The sequence below is a fragment of the Podarcis gaigeae genome, assembly GCF_964106915.1.
Source record: "Podarcis gaigeae genome assembly, chromosome: 9".
In the NCBI taxonomy this organism is placed as follows: domain Eukaryota; kingdom Metazoa; phylum Chordata; class Lepidosauria; order Squamata; family Lacertidae; genus Podarcis; species Podarcis gaigeae.
Genome location: NC_139685.1, coordinates 29,804,117 through 29,816,651, shown reverse-complemented (window position 1 = coordinate 29,816,651; position 12,535 = coordinate 29,804,117). Strand labels below are relative to the sequence as shown.

General features: G+C 38.2%; 1 protein-coding gene across 6 annotated transcripts in view; it reads left to right on the top strand.

The window, feature by feature from the left end:
- Nucleotides 1–12,535, top strand: part of STOX2 (storkhead box 2) — a 124,808-nt gene that overhangs the window by 97,288 nt on the left and 14,985 nt on the right. For all 6 annotated transcript variants that reach the window (XR_014568055.1, XR_014568056.1, XM_083755496.1 and 3 more), the window contains one exon: nt 9,781–9,933. Coding sequence is in view for 4 of the 6 variants with exons in the window: in XM_083755496.1 (XP_083611622.1) it covers nt 9,781–9,933 (153 nt within the window). In the remaining 2 variants the exon portion in view is untranslated. The remainder of the gene's footprint in view (nt 1–9,780; nt 9,934–12,535) is intronic.

Genomic DNA, 12,535 nt, shown 5'->3' with positions numbered 1-12,535 from the left:
TCTTTGCAAGCGTTGATGAAACAAAGAAACAGGAACCATGTTGCATCAAATTGATTGCGCTTGGACATTCCCTTGACTACCCTGTGAGGTTGTGTTAAATGTTATGAGAGGGTGCTGATTTTAAGCAGGTGATTGCTAGAACCATACAAATTCAGTATTTATGTATTATTTTCGGATTTTTCTTTTTCTGTATGTAAAATAACGCAAGGTCTAAACAAAAAAAAATGTTTCATGATCTTGGCACATCCTCAAAGACCTGCCACCAAAAAGTCTGAAGTATTTCACAATTCCACATGTGCAGTAGCAACTGCATCCCCCATGTTCTTGTCAGCACAGAGTTGAGACTCCCTTAATCATAAAGCACCACCTTAAAAGTAGTTTCATTGTGGTTTCTTGTATTTTAGCCAGGTTTGTTTGGGGGGGGGGAGGTGTTGCTGTCTATATTCTGTCCCACTGCTCATCCTCGATTAGTGTTTCCAGGTCACCTTTCCACATGCTCTGAAACCTTACAGTTCATTTAATACCTTGTACAATTCAGAAGTCATGCTTTTGCAATACAAACTTGTTGCCACACAATGATGCTCATCCAAGGTGAGAGAGCGAAGACCCTTGTCCCTTCTGGTTAGAGAACTAGACTGAACCACCCTGCGATCTTCAGATGATTGGTGGATACAAATTTTAATAATAATAATAATAATAATAATAATAATAATAATAATAAAGCAATTAGTTGTGCTATTTGAAACCAGTTATGTTTCACTCTTGTAATTGATCTTGCAAAGAGTGCTGTGTCATCAGGTAGCCCCTAATAATTATATATTTTACTTTGATTATCCCTTTAACTCTCCCTCACTTCAATTTATCATATTTGGGCAGCAAAACTTCAAGTAGTCCAATATTGGAATAATGGTAGACTGTATTTGAGCTAAAAAGGAGTTCCAGCATTTCCAGACCTGCAAAGATGTCCATAAAAAGGGATTGCTAATCTTATGTATTATTGCTCATGATGGGTTGAAAAGCAGAAGAGACGATACAATAGATATTGAAAGATACATCTCAAGTTGCACCTATTGTATTCCCTGGGATCCCCATATAATATGAATAAGATGCTTCAGCAGGAAGGTTTCATAATACAGCTTTAGATTAGGCATTCCCAGAACCCCTGTCACGTGGTCTGTACAATGTGGCATTACTCAAGCTGCTCCTCTTGTCTCTTGTTGTGAAGCTATTCAAAGCCACTGCTACTTTGAGAACCAATTATTTGGAATAGTGACAGGGAGGGTCTGGAAAAAGAAGTAGTGCTTTGGCAGTATAGCCATTTTAATGCCTGCTGTCCTCCCAAACCATGACAAGTTCGGGTTATGCCAGTTTTTCATCTCCCTTCTAATCTGCCCATACAATTTCCCACTAATATGTTTCTCAACTGGGCATTGTTACTCGGAAGTACCTAAACCCACTAAAATCAGCAGCAGCAGCATTTTATTTGTACGCCACCTTTCCATAGTTAAAACAATGTTCAAGGCAGCTTACAACATGACAAGATTTACATAATTACTAATGTAACAAAAGTCATAAGCAATAAATAAAACACATCAAAAGTACACAACAAAATGGAAAACAATTTCCACATAAGTCATAAAATCTAAAACTAGGAATACAGTGGTACCTCGGGTTAAGAACTTCATTCATTCTGGAGGTCTGTTCTTAACCTGAGGTACCACTTTAGCTAATGGGGCCTCCCGCTGCCGCCGCACAATTTCTGTTCCCATCCTGAAGCAAAGTTCTTAACCCGAGGTACTATTTCTGGGTTAGCGGAGTCTGTAACCTGAAGCATCTGTAACCCAAGGTTGCAGCATTAATATCAATTACAATTTAAAATGACATAGATAAAAAAATAAAAGCAATTTAAAAAACAAAAACGGAGCCCTCTCTGCCCAGATGGAAGGAGGCAGGAAAGGCCCTTCAGGCCCTCAGCAGCAGGTGAGTCCTGCAAAGTGAAGCCTGAGGACAGTTCTTCTCTGCTTCTGACATATTCAGTGGTATTATATAGACTTGGAGCAGTTTATTTCCAGTCTGGCTACCCCATTGTAAAGTTGTAGTTCTATCTTTAGGGCAGGGGTGGGGGACTTTTGACTTTCTAGATGTTGCTGAACTGCAGCTCCCATCAGCTCTGGCAAGCACAGCCAATGGATCCCCCACCTCCATTTTTAAAATGTCTACCTTTTCCTGATTGTCCAGGTTCATAGTCATAGCTTCATTTGCAGTATTATTTAACTGCACAATTTGCAAGAAGAGATCCTATAACTTGGCCTTGATCGACTTGAGCAGCTAATGTTCATCTAACCTTTGCAGTGAATTCATTGGTTTCACCCTTGTCCTTAGCCACATTTGTCAGTTTCACACCCCTTGTTGTTTTGCTGTTGCCATGCACCATGCTAGTTATGGCCTCCGTGTTTGACAGCTCAGACATGCTCTCATCAGTTACCTCTTCCCTGCTCAATTTGGCCATCTTTGCTTTCCTCCCAAGGGTTCCCCACTGCATAACGGATTTGCTGTTGTCTAGTTCTCAATACAGCCATTGCCTGAAGCAATATAAGCTCAGTGGCGGTGGGAGACTCAATACTAAGCCACCATTAAGCTCAAAAGCGAGCCACGCCTCCCCCAATTCTGTACTGCTCAAGTGGACTGCAGTTTCTTTTTCTACGGTCGAAAGAGAGCCGTTCAGGAATCTGTGGTTGTATTATAAAAGCTGGTAAGTGAACCAGCCATCTAATTTATCATTTTAGAAGCTGATGCGTATTTGAATTATCAACACTTGACATGTTTTAGGTCTAAATACAGTACCCACTCCTTCAAAAACTCTAGGAGTTAAAATGGTAACTAATTAGTGATTACTTGGTTATTTTGGCCACTGTTTTAGCTGTTTTGTTTCTGTTATACAGTGCACCTAGGCAGTTTTCCAAAAGCTTCTCTGGAAAACCTGGAACACTGTGCGATAGCATTTTCCCAGAGCAATTACTCATTTCAGCTTACAAAGGATTCTGGGTATGGTGGTGAAGAGTGAGGTTGGCCAATGCTTTCATATGACTTCACTTTGCAGAGATCCAGGCGGAAGATGACACGGCAGAATCCTGAAGCATTGCAGCGCAGTGTTACTTCCCCCATCATTGTGAGTGCTTCCATTCCAGAAAGTAGAAGTAGAACTGGTCTAGAAATGCTGAGTTGCACTAGATACTGTAAAGCTAATTAATGAATGAGGAGCCACATTCCTAAAGTCCTTTCCAGCTAACTTAATTTTGCTTGTGTGCTCTGCGGTCTGATGAGTTGACATCTACTCTTAATTGTCCAGGCACTGCTGAATTACTTAACTGTGACCAGTTTATAGGTAATGTGTTCTTGATCATAGCCTGATTTTAAAGGTAAGGTGTATTTGTCATCTTTCAGGTCCAGTACAGTCTTTCAGAGAATCCTGTGGACTCTGGTCTTCATCTATACTACAAAATAGATGTTTTCATAATAATATTGTGTATTTTTTTGTCTGTATCTGGTGTGGTTGTCCATGCAGATGAAGGAAGCATATCTGCAAGGGGATAAAGACTGCTCCATTTTAGCATGTTGTGTGGTTTTACTAACACATTGCTCTTAAAATCTTGGAATAGTATGATTTTAGCCTTTTTAAACTTTTTTTGTCTTTCGTTTAGGTTTTGTGAAGAACATGCTCTGTATTTTATATAGACTTAAAAAAAAATGTGCTTAGAAGATGTGAATTTATGGCATTGGAGTTTTGCCTAGCCGTTGAACGTGAGGGAAAATATATTAAAATATGGTTTTTTATCATTTTGGATATTTATTTCTAGCAAAAAAGGATGTTGAGGGCGTGACTTTTCCCTTCCATTGAACTTTAGCCATTGTTCTGTACATCTGTTCACTCTACCTGAAACAGTGTATGTTGAGAATACTTCGGTTCTTGTTGAAAACAAAACCCAAATAGGAAATGCTGTAATTTTCTAATCTAATATTTTTAATCCAATGATGGCCTTTGTTTATCTTGTACCTAGATAGTCAACATATTCTATCAAGCTATATTAAGATAAGCATGTATGAAGGAATGTTAGCATAAATAGAAATTTCAGAAGTTTGTTTTGGACAGGTCAAACTATACTACTAGCTTTAAATGTAAGCTTGATTGTTAAATGCACTCCCAGCTCCCTTTTGCAGTGGTTCAGTTAGGTAATTTTGCACTCTGGAATAAATGGTCTTAGCTTCTTTGGATGGTAAGGTATATTACTTCAAAATGTGGTATGCCAACACTGCTTCACTGAGTGTGAACTGGGGCCCCTGTCCTAAAGTCTTATCCTGATGGTATCACCCTTTTTGAAAATAATTTTGACTATAACTTGCAAATTTGAAATTTGTAATGCAAATGCTTATTGTCTTAATCTTCCACTGACCTAGTTTGCACTTACGTTAAGCCAAACCATGTCTTAGTGCAAGCAGATGGATGGGATATAAATTTAATAAATGGATACTAAACAATGGCTGGGTGCCACTTAACCAGCAGTAGAAGTTCTCCACACAGCATAGAATCTTTCAATATTCTGTTGTCACCAGAGGCCAACTGACAGCAGCATTGTTTGTGACATGAAGAGCAAAGCATTAGTATTAAGTGGAAATTATTGTGCATAACTGCTATTTTTTTAGTAAAGTTGAAGTGTGTCTTCAAACAGGTTTTTCAGGTCTTATGTGTGCATATTTACCTGAGTTTGCTTTTGATTGGCTTATAGAGCAGGGGTCACCACTCTTTTGGACCAGTGGGCACATCTCAAATTTTGAGAGAGTGCTGTGGGCGCCACTCACAAAATGGCTGCCACGGGGCTTGGCATGATACAAAATTCGTGAGTGTATAATCATTGATGCTTCTCCATAGCTATATCCTCCTGTGCCTGATTGCGAAGATACACCTGTTTAAGACCTTGGTTTCCCCATTCCCGCTCCTAAACCAGAGTCTAGGCTGCCACTCAGTAATGCAAGAATAAGCCCCATTAAGCTCAAAGGGACTCATTTATGAGGTTGGCATATATACCATTACCTCTTTAGGTCATTTGAGCAAGGGAAGCTTTTCATGGATTGGAAATTAAAAGCTTTCCTTGCTCAAAGGACCTAAAGAGGTGATACACAGATGTAAAGGGTAGCATATACTTAAAGGTAAATGTAGATATGGGTGCTCTGGAACATAGACTTTACAATGTTCTGGGTGTTTTGACAGCTCCTGCTCTCCCTAAGCTCTCAGGTATGCCTGGTAATGGCTCTTTCTTTCAATGACTTGGGTGGAAGAAGAACCCTGTCTTCTGGTACTTCCTTGGGAGAAGGCTTCCACCGTTTTGCTCTAAGATTGCAAGAGGCAGCTGTACACTCTGCTGTGAAACAGAAGTATTGCATGGGAGAAAGCATTTGATACTTAGAGCGTCTGCTGGAGCATGCCAAAACTTGCTGGGCTCTCAAGAGTGGCCTGTAGTGGCTCATCCCTCCCAGGACTTGGGAGGAAGAAAAACCCAATATCCAGGTCTCGCCAATCAGCATATAAACATCTGCTTCTCCACTATAAAGTTGCAGGTTGCCCAAGGCTAGGACTTTGAACAATCTAATAAGATAATGAAAGAGTTGACTTAGAGTGGTGCAGTTCAAAAAGTAGAGCTAGAAACATGTAAGGCAAACTAGGAGAGAAATGCAGAATTAAAGTCTCAGGCATAACTTATATTTTGAGGTGTTCTAGAACACTTTGGTAGGTTTCTTTGACCAAATATTATTTGGATATTGAAAGCAGGGCTGCAGTAGGAATTGAGATAGCATTTTGAAGAGGATCTTGCATGTTTCAATTCTTAGAAAGCAGCAGTTATAGGGCATTAAAGTGACTTCCCAAATAGTTTGTTTTAAACCACAAGCAAAGCAAATGGACTGTGTTCCAAATATATGATATGTGTGGGTTTGTGCTTCTGTTTGTTTTTTTGTGATGGCTTGTTTTGTGTTTTTCTTTTCTCTTTTTTGTTGTTGACATATGTATAGGGACAGTGGGAGGGAAGGGCGGAGTGGAATGTCAGTGACATTTGGGTGGGAAGAGAAAGGAAAACGGAGACTATTTCTAAGTGTATGAATTTTTAGAAAACTGACAAAGTGTTACTAAAACAGAGCAAAAGGTAGCATTATATAAGAAATAATTTATTTCCAAAAAATGGAAGATATGTGAAATTTAACTTGAAGTCAGGATACCATTTTAACTTATCAGCCAAAATATTATAAAATAGTACGGCACTATAGCTACTGCAGGATATGCCTCAGTTATGAAAGCTTGGGCTCTTTCTGGAATGACTACTTCCCATCTTAAGAAAAAGAGGAAAATTTTAATTTGCTTTAGAATAAAGAAGGTAATGTTATTAATAGGAATCTAGAAGATGAATAGTTTCAGTTTAATATCACATGCAAATGCATTTATCATATTTTTTATTTTTTTAAAAATAGCTATGGACTATTTAAAAATACTGCACTGGTCCATCCTGCTCACAATTTTGTGCTCTGACTGCTAATGGTTCTCCTGGGTTTCAGACAGGAATCTTTCCCAGCTATACCTGGACATGCTAATGATTGAACCTAGAACTTTTTGCACCCAAAATATGTGTTTTACCACTGAGATAAGACTTTCCCATTTCACGAGAGCAAGAGCAAGAGCAAGCAAGTTGCTGTTTAGTATTGAGTTGTCCTATGAAATGAAAACTTTCCCGCCAAATCAAATCTTTTTTTCATAGAGTGGGTACATCAGATGTATTTCATACTATCACTAAACTACTGACCAATGGACACTTATCAAATAGTTTGGTTATCCAAAGGAGCTCATGGAGAAGTCCTCCATCACCCCTTATCTCTTCGGTTTCCACAAAGTCCTGCCAGTAGCAAGAAAGGATAAGATAAAATGTGATGGCCAATGAATGAAACACTTGCTGTTGTGACAAACAGAACTGTGTGCCCCTGATAGTAGCACCCAGATTACTCCGCATGCAATCATTCTATATTATAAACAAATTTATTGGGGGGGGGGGGAAATGATGCATAATTGGGTTGTATTCTGTGAACTATATTCTGTGGTTAAATTTGTTCTGAACAGGACCTTTCCTTGAGGGAAGACATAGGAGATGCTTGCAGAGTCTGTTTGTTGGACTACACTTCCCATCATCCACTGACCACTGGTCCTGCCAGTTAGGGATGATGGGAGTTGTAGTTCAAGTTTGAGAAATACTGTTAGAGGAAATGGGTGGAAAGTATATGCTGAGAATCTAACTGAATATTTCGAATAACATCCTCCTTAAGAACCCATTCATTATTACCCATTTTTTATCACTTAGAAAACTTACTTATTAAATTATTTTTTTGTTTTTTGCAGTTTTTTATGTAGCCATCTGCAAGAAGCATCTTCTCTACTCAAGCAAATTCTGTTTGGTAGCCATTTTCAGGTTGTTTTCTTAGTATGATAAGAAAGTAACAGGGAACAGCTTTGCTTTTTTTGAGTTGACTGTTGTTCCTTTCAGTTAGTAGTAGTGGTGATAAAACCAATTGTTGGGCATTTAAACAAACTGGACAGTCAAATTGCAAAAGCACTCCCCCCCCCACCCACAGCTTGCCCTTTAATTTGGAGCATAAACATTGGAAAGTTGAGTGTGGTAATTTAATTTTGAAGGAGAGCTGCTTTAAGCGAGCATCAGCCCAAGTTAATGGGAGCCATATGGTTGATTCCCCCTGCCTCCATGCTCCGTAAGAGTTGTGGTATTCAGAAGAAATAAGCTACCCAACTTTTTATTAAGAAGAAAAATGCACTTTAAAATTGATCTGAAATAATGTAGAAGATAAGTGTTAGCAAATATTATTTTTAAGAGTATGATAAAACATGGCAAATTAGTACCTCTGAAGGTGAGATGAAGAGGAGCTGTCGCTGGTTCTCTGTAAGCTCTACAAAAATATTTGAGATGAGGAGCCACAAAATGTCTCATAGACATCTGTAGAGTGCCTATTGTATTAACTGTGTCAGCAGTGAAAGTAAATGAGAATTCCCCTGTCACGATAAACAAGAACTAAAAATTATTTTAAGAATTAAAAAGGAGTGGCTTCTGTTATGCTTTTAAAAGGCAGTCAGCCCATGCAAATATTTATTCATTGTTTAGCTTGACTTTATAATAAGTTGTGCAGAGTCGAAACATTAGTAGAGTTTTCAGGTATGCAGAAGCATTCAGAAGCAATTTGTTTAGTAATAGTAAATGATTTAAATAGAAAATAATAGCTGCATCCTAAGTCATACCACTGAATGCAGTGTCCACAATCCAGTCCAGTGGTGTGTTGGTGGCTGTTTTGTGTATTTAACATGCCCAAGACCCTGTGTTGTGTTGCTGCAACTATTTAACACAAAATCTAGTAGAGTTTAAGCACCCTGAAATCATTGGGCTTGAGTGTATTTAGAGCAGTATTTGATTTTGTCCCATGCACAATCATAAGCACAGCTTCAGTCCCGCAGAGAGCATGTAGACCAGCTGAGCCTCCACGTGAGATCCTGTGTTGAAGGTGAAATTCTTGATAACCAGATGTTTGTTCAGAAAGGGACAATAAGGGAGGCTGAGTCCATCCCCCTGCTCTCCAACTAAAACAGCTGATGGGAGGGTTTCATTTTTAAAAAATGGGTTCCACATGTGCAATTTCAGGCAGGGGAATTGCATATATTTCACTGCATGTGACTTCTCCTTCAGCTAGAGATATGGAAGTGTAGATAAATGAAACAAAGATAATCATTTGCATGAATCTAAAATCCTTTCTCATAAGAACCAACTTTAATATTGCTTTTAAGTAAACAAGAAAGCACCTTGCACTTACAATCAATGCAATACCGTGTGTAAAACAAATTCTCTTATTAGCCTTCGTATTTTTGTAAATTTGAAGTCCCTCATTACTTAAAAGATGTACTCATGGTTTACCATTCCTCCCCCCCTTCATTCTCCCCCCCACCCCTCCTCATCTCAAATTAAATTGTTGCCTTTATGAACCCCTGCTAGTGATGCTGATGCAAATTCACCACCTCAATGAGAATTAGGCTTGAAATGGTAGGTAAAGTGCAGACTTTGAAACGTCATGCATATCCTTTATAATCGCTTATCACAGGGAACAGTTACATATTTTTTCAATGCGGTATTTATATTGCTCTTTAAAAAATTCACTAATTTTACACAGATTTTTAAAGAAGATGACGAAGGGGTAAAAATTGGGGAAACGACCTAATAAGGTCAAATACAGATGCCAAAAACTTCCATCAGATTTCTCTTCTTCATTCTTGACTGACAGTCCTCTCAATACTCGTGGTTTCATTCTAATAAAATGAGTAAAATTAATGTTAGCCCTCTGCTAGAGTTTTTTTATAGAATTGTCGAGCAATCTGCTTAAAGATAGAGAGCAGGGGGTTTTTTTATATAAAAAAATGGAGGCTGCCTTTTCCTAAAGATTCCCCCCCCCCCCCATATTCCTGAAGACTTGTACATTTTAACCCCCTCACCACCACCCCTATTAAACCAGACTTTGGGGATTGATATGTTTTAATAATGTCAATTCTGTTGTGAAAATAGTCTGGGGTTGTTGTTGTTTTAATGTTCTTCTGTTGTCCAAGTTTTATTCCAAAACTACGCTGGAAACATCTGTGTATATAATAGTCAGCTTGCTTTGAGGATATTTAAGCAAAATATTTTCTCTCTGCAGGTGATGTATCGCCCATCAGTATGTCTCCCATCAGTCAATCACAGTTTATCCCACTTGGGGAAATCCTTTGCTTGGCCATTTCTGCAATGAACTCAGCACGAAAACAAGTCACGCAAGAAGCGCTAATGGAACACCTAACAACCTGTTTCCCAGGTAAAATACATGCTAATGTATCTGTGCTCACATTGACCCAGATTTTCTTTTCCTTATTTTTAAACAAAGCTTTTCAAATGACCTGTAAAAGTTTTACAAGCTTGCTGTTTTGAAATGATGTATATTCAGGTTATTTCACTTGCTTTTCTTGTTATATTGAATCAGGGCTTGTCTGTCACCTCATTCTCTATTATATGTGCATGGAAAGGATTTTCTTTCTAAATAGATGTGAATGTGGATTTTAAAGTATGTTTCAAATACTTCCTTCATCTTTTCTAAAAAAGAGTTCAAAATATTAGAGAATTAAACATGCTTGGGGTTTTGGGGGTTGGTTTTTTTTAGGGGTGGGAGTTGGGAAGTTAACATGCAGCCTGATCCTGTTTTTGCAGAAGTAAATCCTACTTAGTTCAGTGGGGTTTACTCTGAAGTAACTTTGCATAGGATTGTAGCTGCATTCTGTAGCAGAGTTCTTTTATTACTCTTCACGTGTGGCTTTATTTATAAGGTGAGTTGCCAGTGTTCTCAGAAGACTGTGAAATTAATGATCCATGTTGGAGGTGGAAAGGCGGTGGAGAGGGCACATAAAGTTCATGTTACTTTCTAGCATAGTATATCTCAATCTTTTCTGCATGACAGCTTGGTGTGCTACAGTAAGGGCCAAAAGAATGAAATCCCGAAGAAAGGAACACTTCCACTAGACAGTTGAGATTAAAAATATTTCAGATGGCTAATTTGGATTTATACACATCAGTACAGAACTTTGCTTATCAGCCGAAAATATACTCCAGAAGAGATTTTTCAACCTATTAGCATATTCTGTAGGCTGCACTTGCAATGGACTCTAAGACAAATTAACAACAGTCCCTTATGCTACAATCCTATATGCATTTACCTGGGAGAAAGCCCCGCTGAACTCAGCATGACTTGCTTCTGAGCAGACATCATTATTATCATCATTATCATTAAAGATTCCTTTTGGGGATTAACCCTCCTGAGGTAATGCCAAAGGATCTCACCTTTTCTTTCTTTCTTTTTTATGGATATTTTGAAAAGAACCCAGTGATCTGCAAATACACATCTTTATTAGTATGACTTACTAGTATCATTTAGTGAGGACCAAGAGTGGAAAATTAGCTGTTTTGTTATATCAAATAGAATATTCATGGGATCTCACTTTTTCAATCAAAATTTGGGTATTTTTATTGAACATGGTTTTACAAAGAGAGTGTTTGCGAAAGTTTTACTCTCCTGAAAGGGAAATTAAATTTGTCCAATTTTCTCTTGCCCTATAATATTATTGGAGGGGTGTGTTCTCCACTTTTGTGGAATGATTTGATTTCCAAAACATTGATTTCTTTAGTATTTTCCTGTAAAGCATAATCCTCTGTGAACAGTAACAGCTCATTTAAATTCTCTGTCTGCCCTGCAGTTCATCTTTGCTTTTCAAATCTTCCTCCTCCCCCCACCATCTTATTCTTTTCCATATTTAATAGTTGAGCTTCCACAACTGGGTGGGCAGAGCTTGCTGATACAGCTTTTTAAGAGCAGATCTGGACATAGTCAGAAATGCAATAGTTCTTCTGATTCTTTTATTCTCTGATCTCACCCACACAAAAGTCTATGAATAGAGATCTTATAGAATAGGTGGAATAACAGGGAGTGCCAATTCATGCAGGTTGCAAACCACCTACTTAACCCAACTAATAAATAATTTCTTCCAACTGTTGGCTCTTTCCTTGGTTTTTGTTCCTAGCACATGGAAGCTCATGCACAGCTGCCAGCTTGTCTGTATGTATATAAAAGTTAAAAGTATACTCATTTTGTAATCCACAAACCTCTCCAATGACTAAATTTCTCTACTCCGTTTCAAGTAAGACAATTTCAGCATGTGATATTTAAATTAATATATCATCAACATGAAAAGCAATCCCATGGATTACCGCTTCCAGTTCAGCGGGAGGATACAGATCTAAAAATAAAATAAAAAAGAGCAAGAAAATATATATCTGTAGGATTTGTACCAGCTAGAGCTAGACAATGTAGTTTCATGCCAACAGCTGACAGAATGAACACACGTAAGAGATTTGGGTTGGACATTTTCTAAAAATCTGAAGTTTGTAGGATTGACAGAAGATGCAGACTTCCTTTGAAGACATGGACCAGTCAGTATTACCTAAGTTGGCAAAAAGACAGGGCTTGTAAAAAGCCAATCAAGAAAAGTTATGTTAATAAGAAATTTCCATCATGCTGATACAAACTAAGTTGGGCAACTAATTTCTGCCTAGTAAGAAATGGAGAAAACCTGGGGGACAGGCGGACCATGTCCAAACACTTCTCAGAATGGCTTGTTATAAGAAAAATGTGTTTCTGGCCCTCCCTGCAAATATAGCAAGAGTAAGAGAAATAGCAATAATGTTAGCAGAGATAGTGTTAAAGAATAATACTTTGGAATCAATAATTAAAATGATGCTGTACGATGAGAATAGATCAAGCAAACATATCATTCCATAGTGTCCTGTGAGAAGCTGTGGACAGATGCTTTTTGTGGCTACCGGACCCTTTATTCTTGGAACTGTTTCATATTATAGGCCTTTGTGGTGGT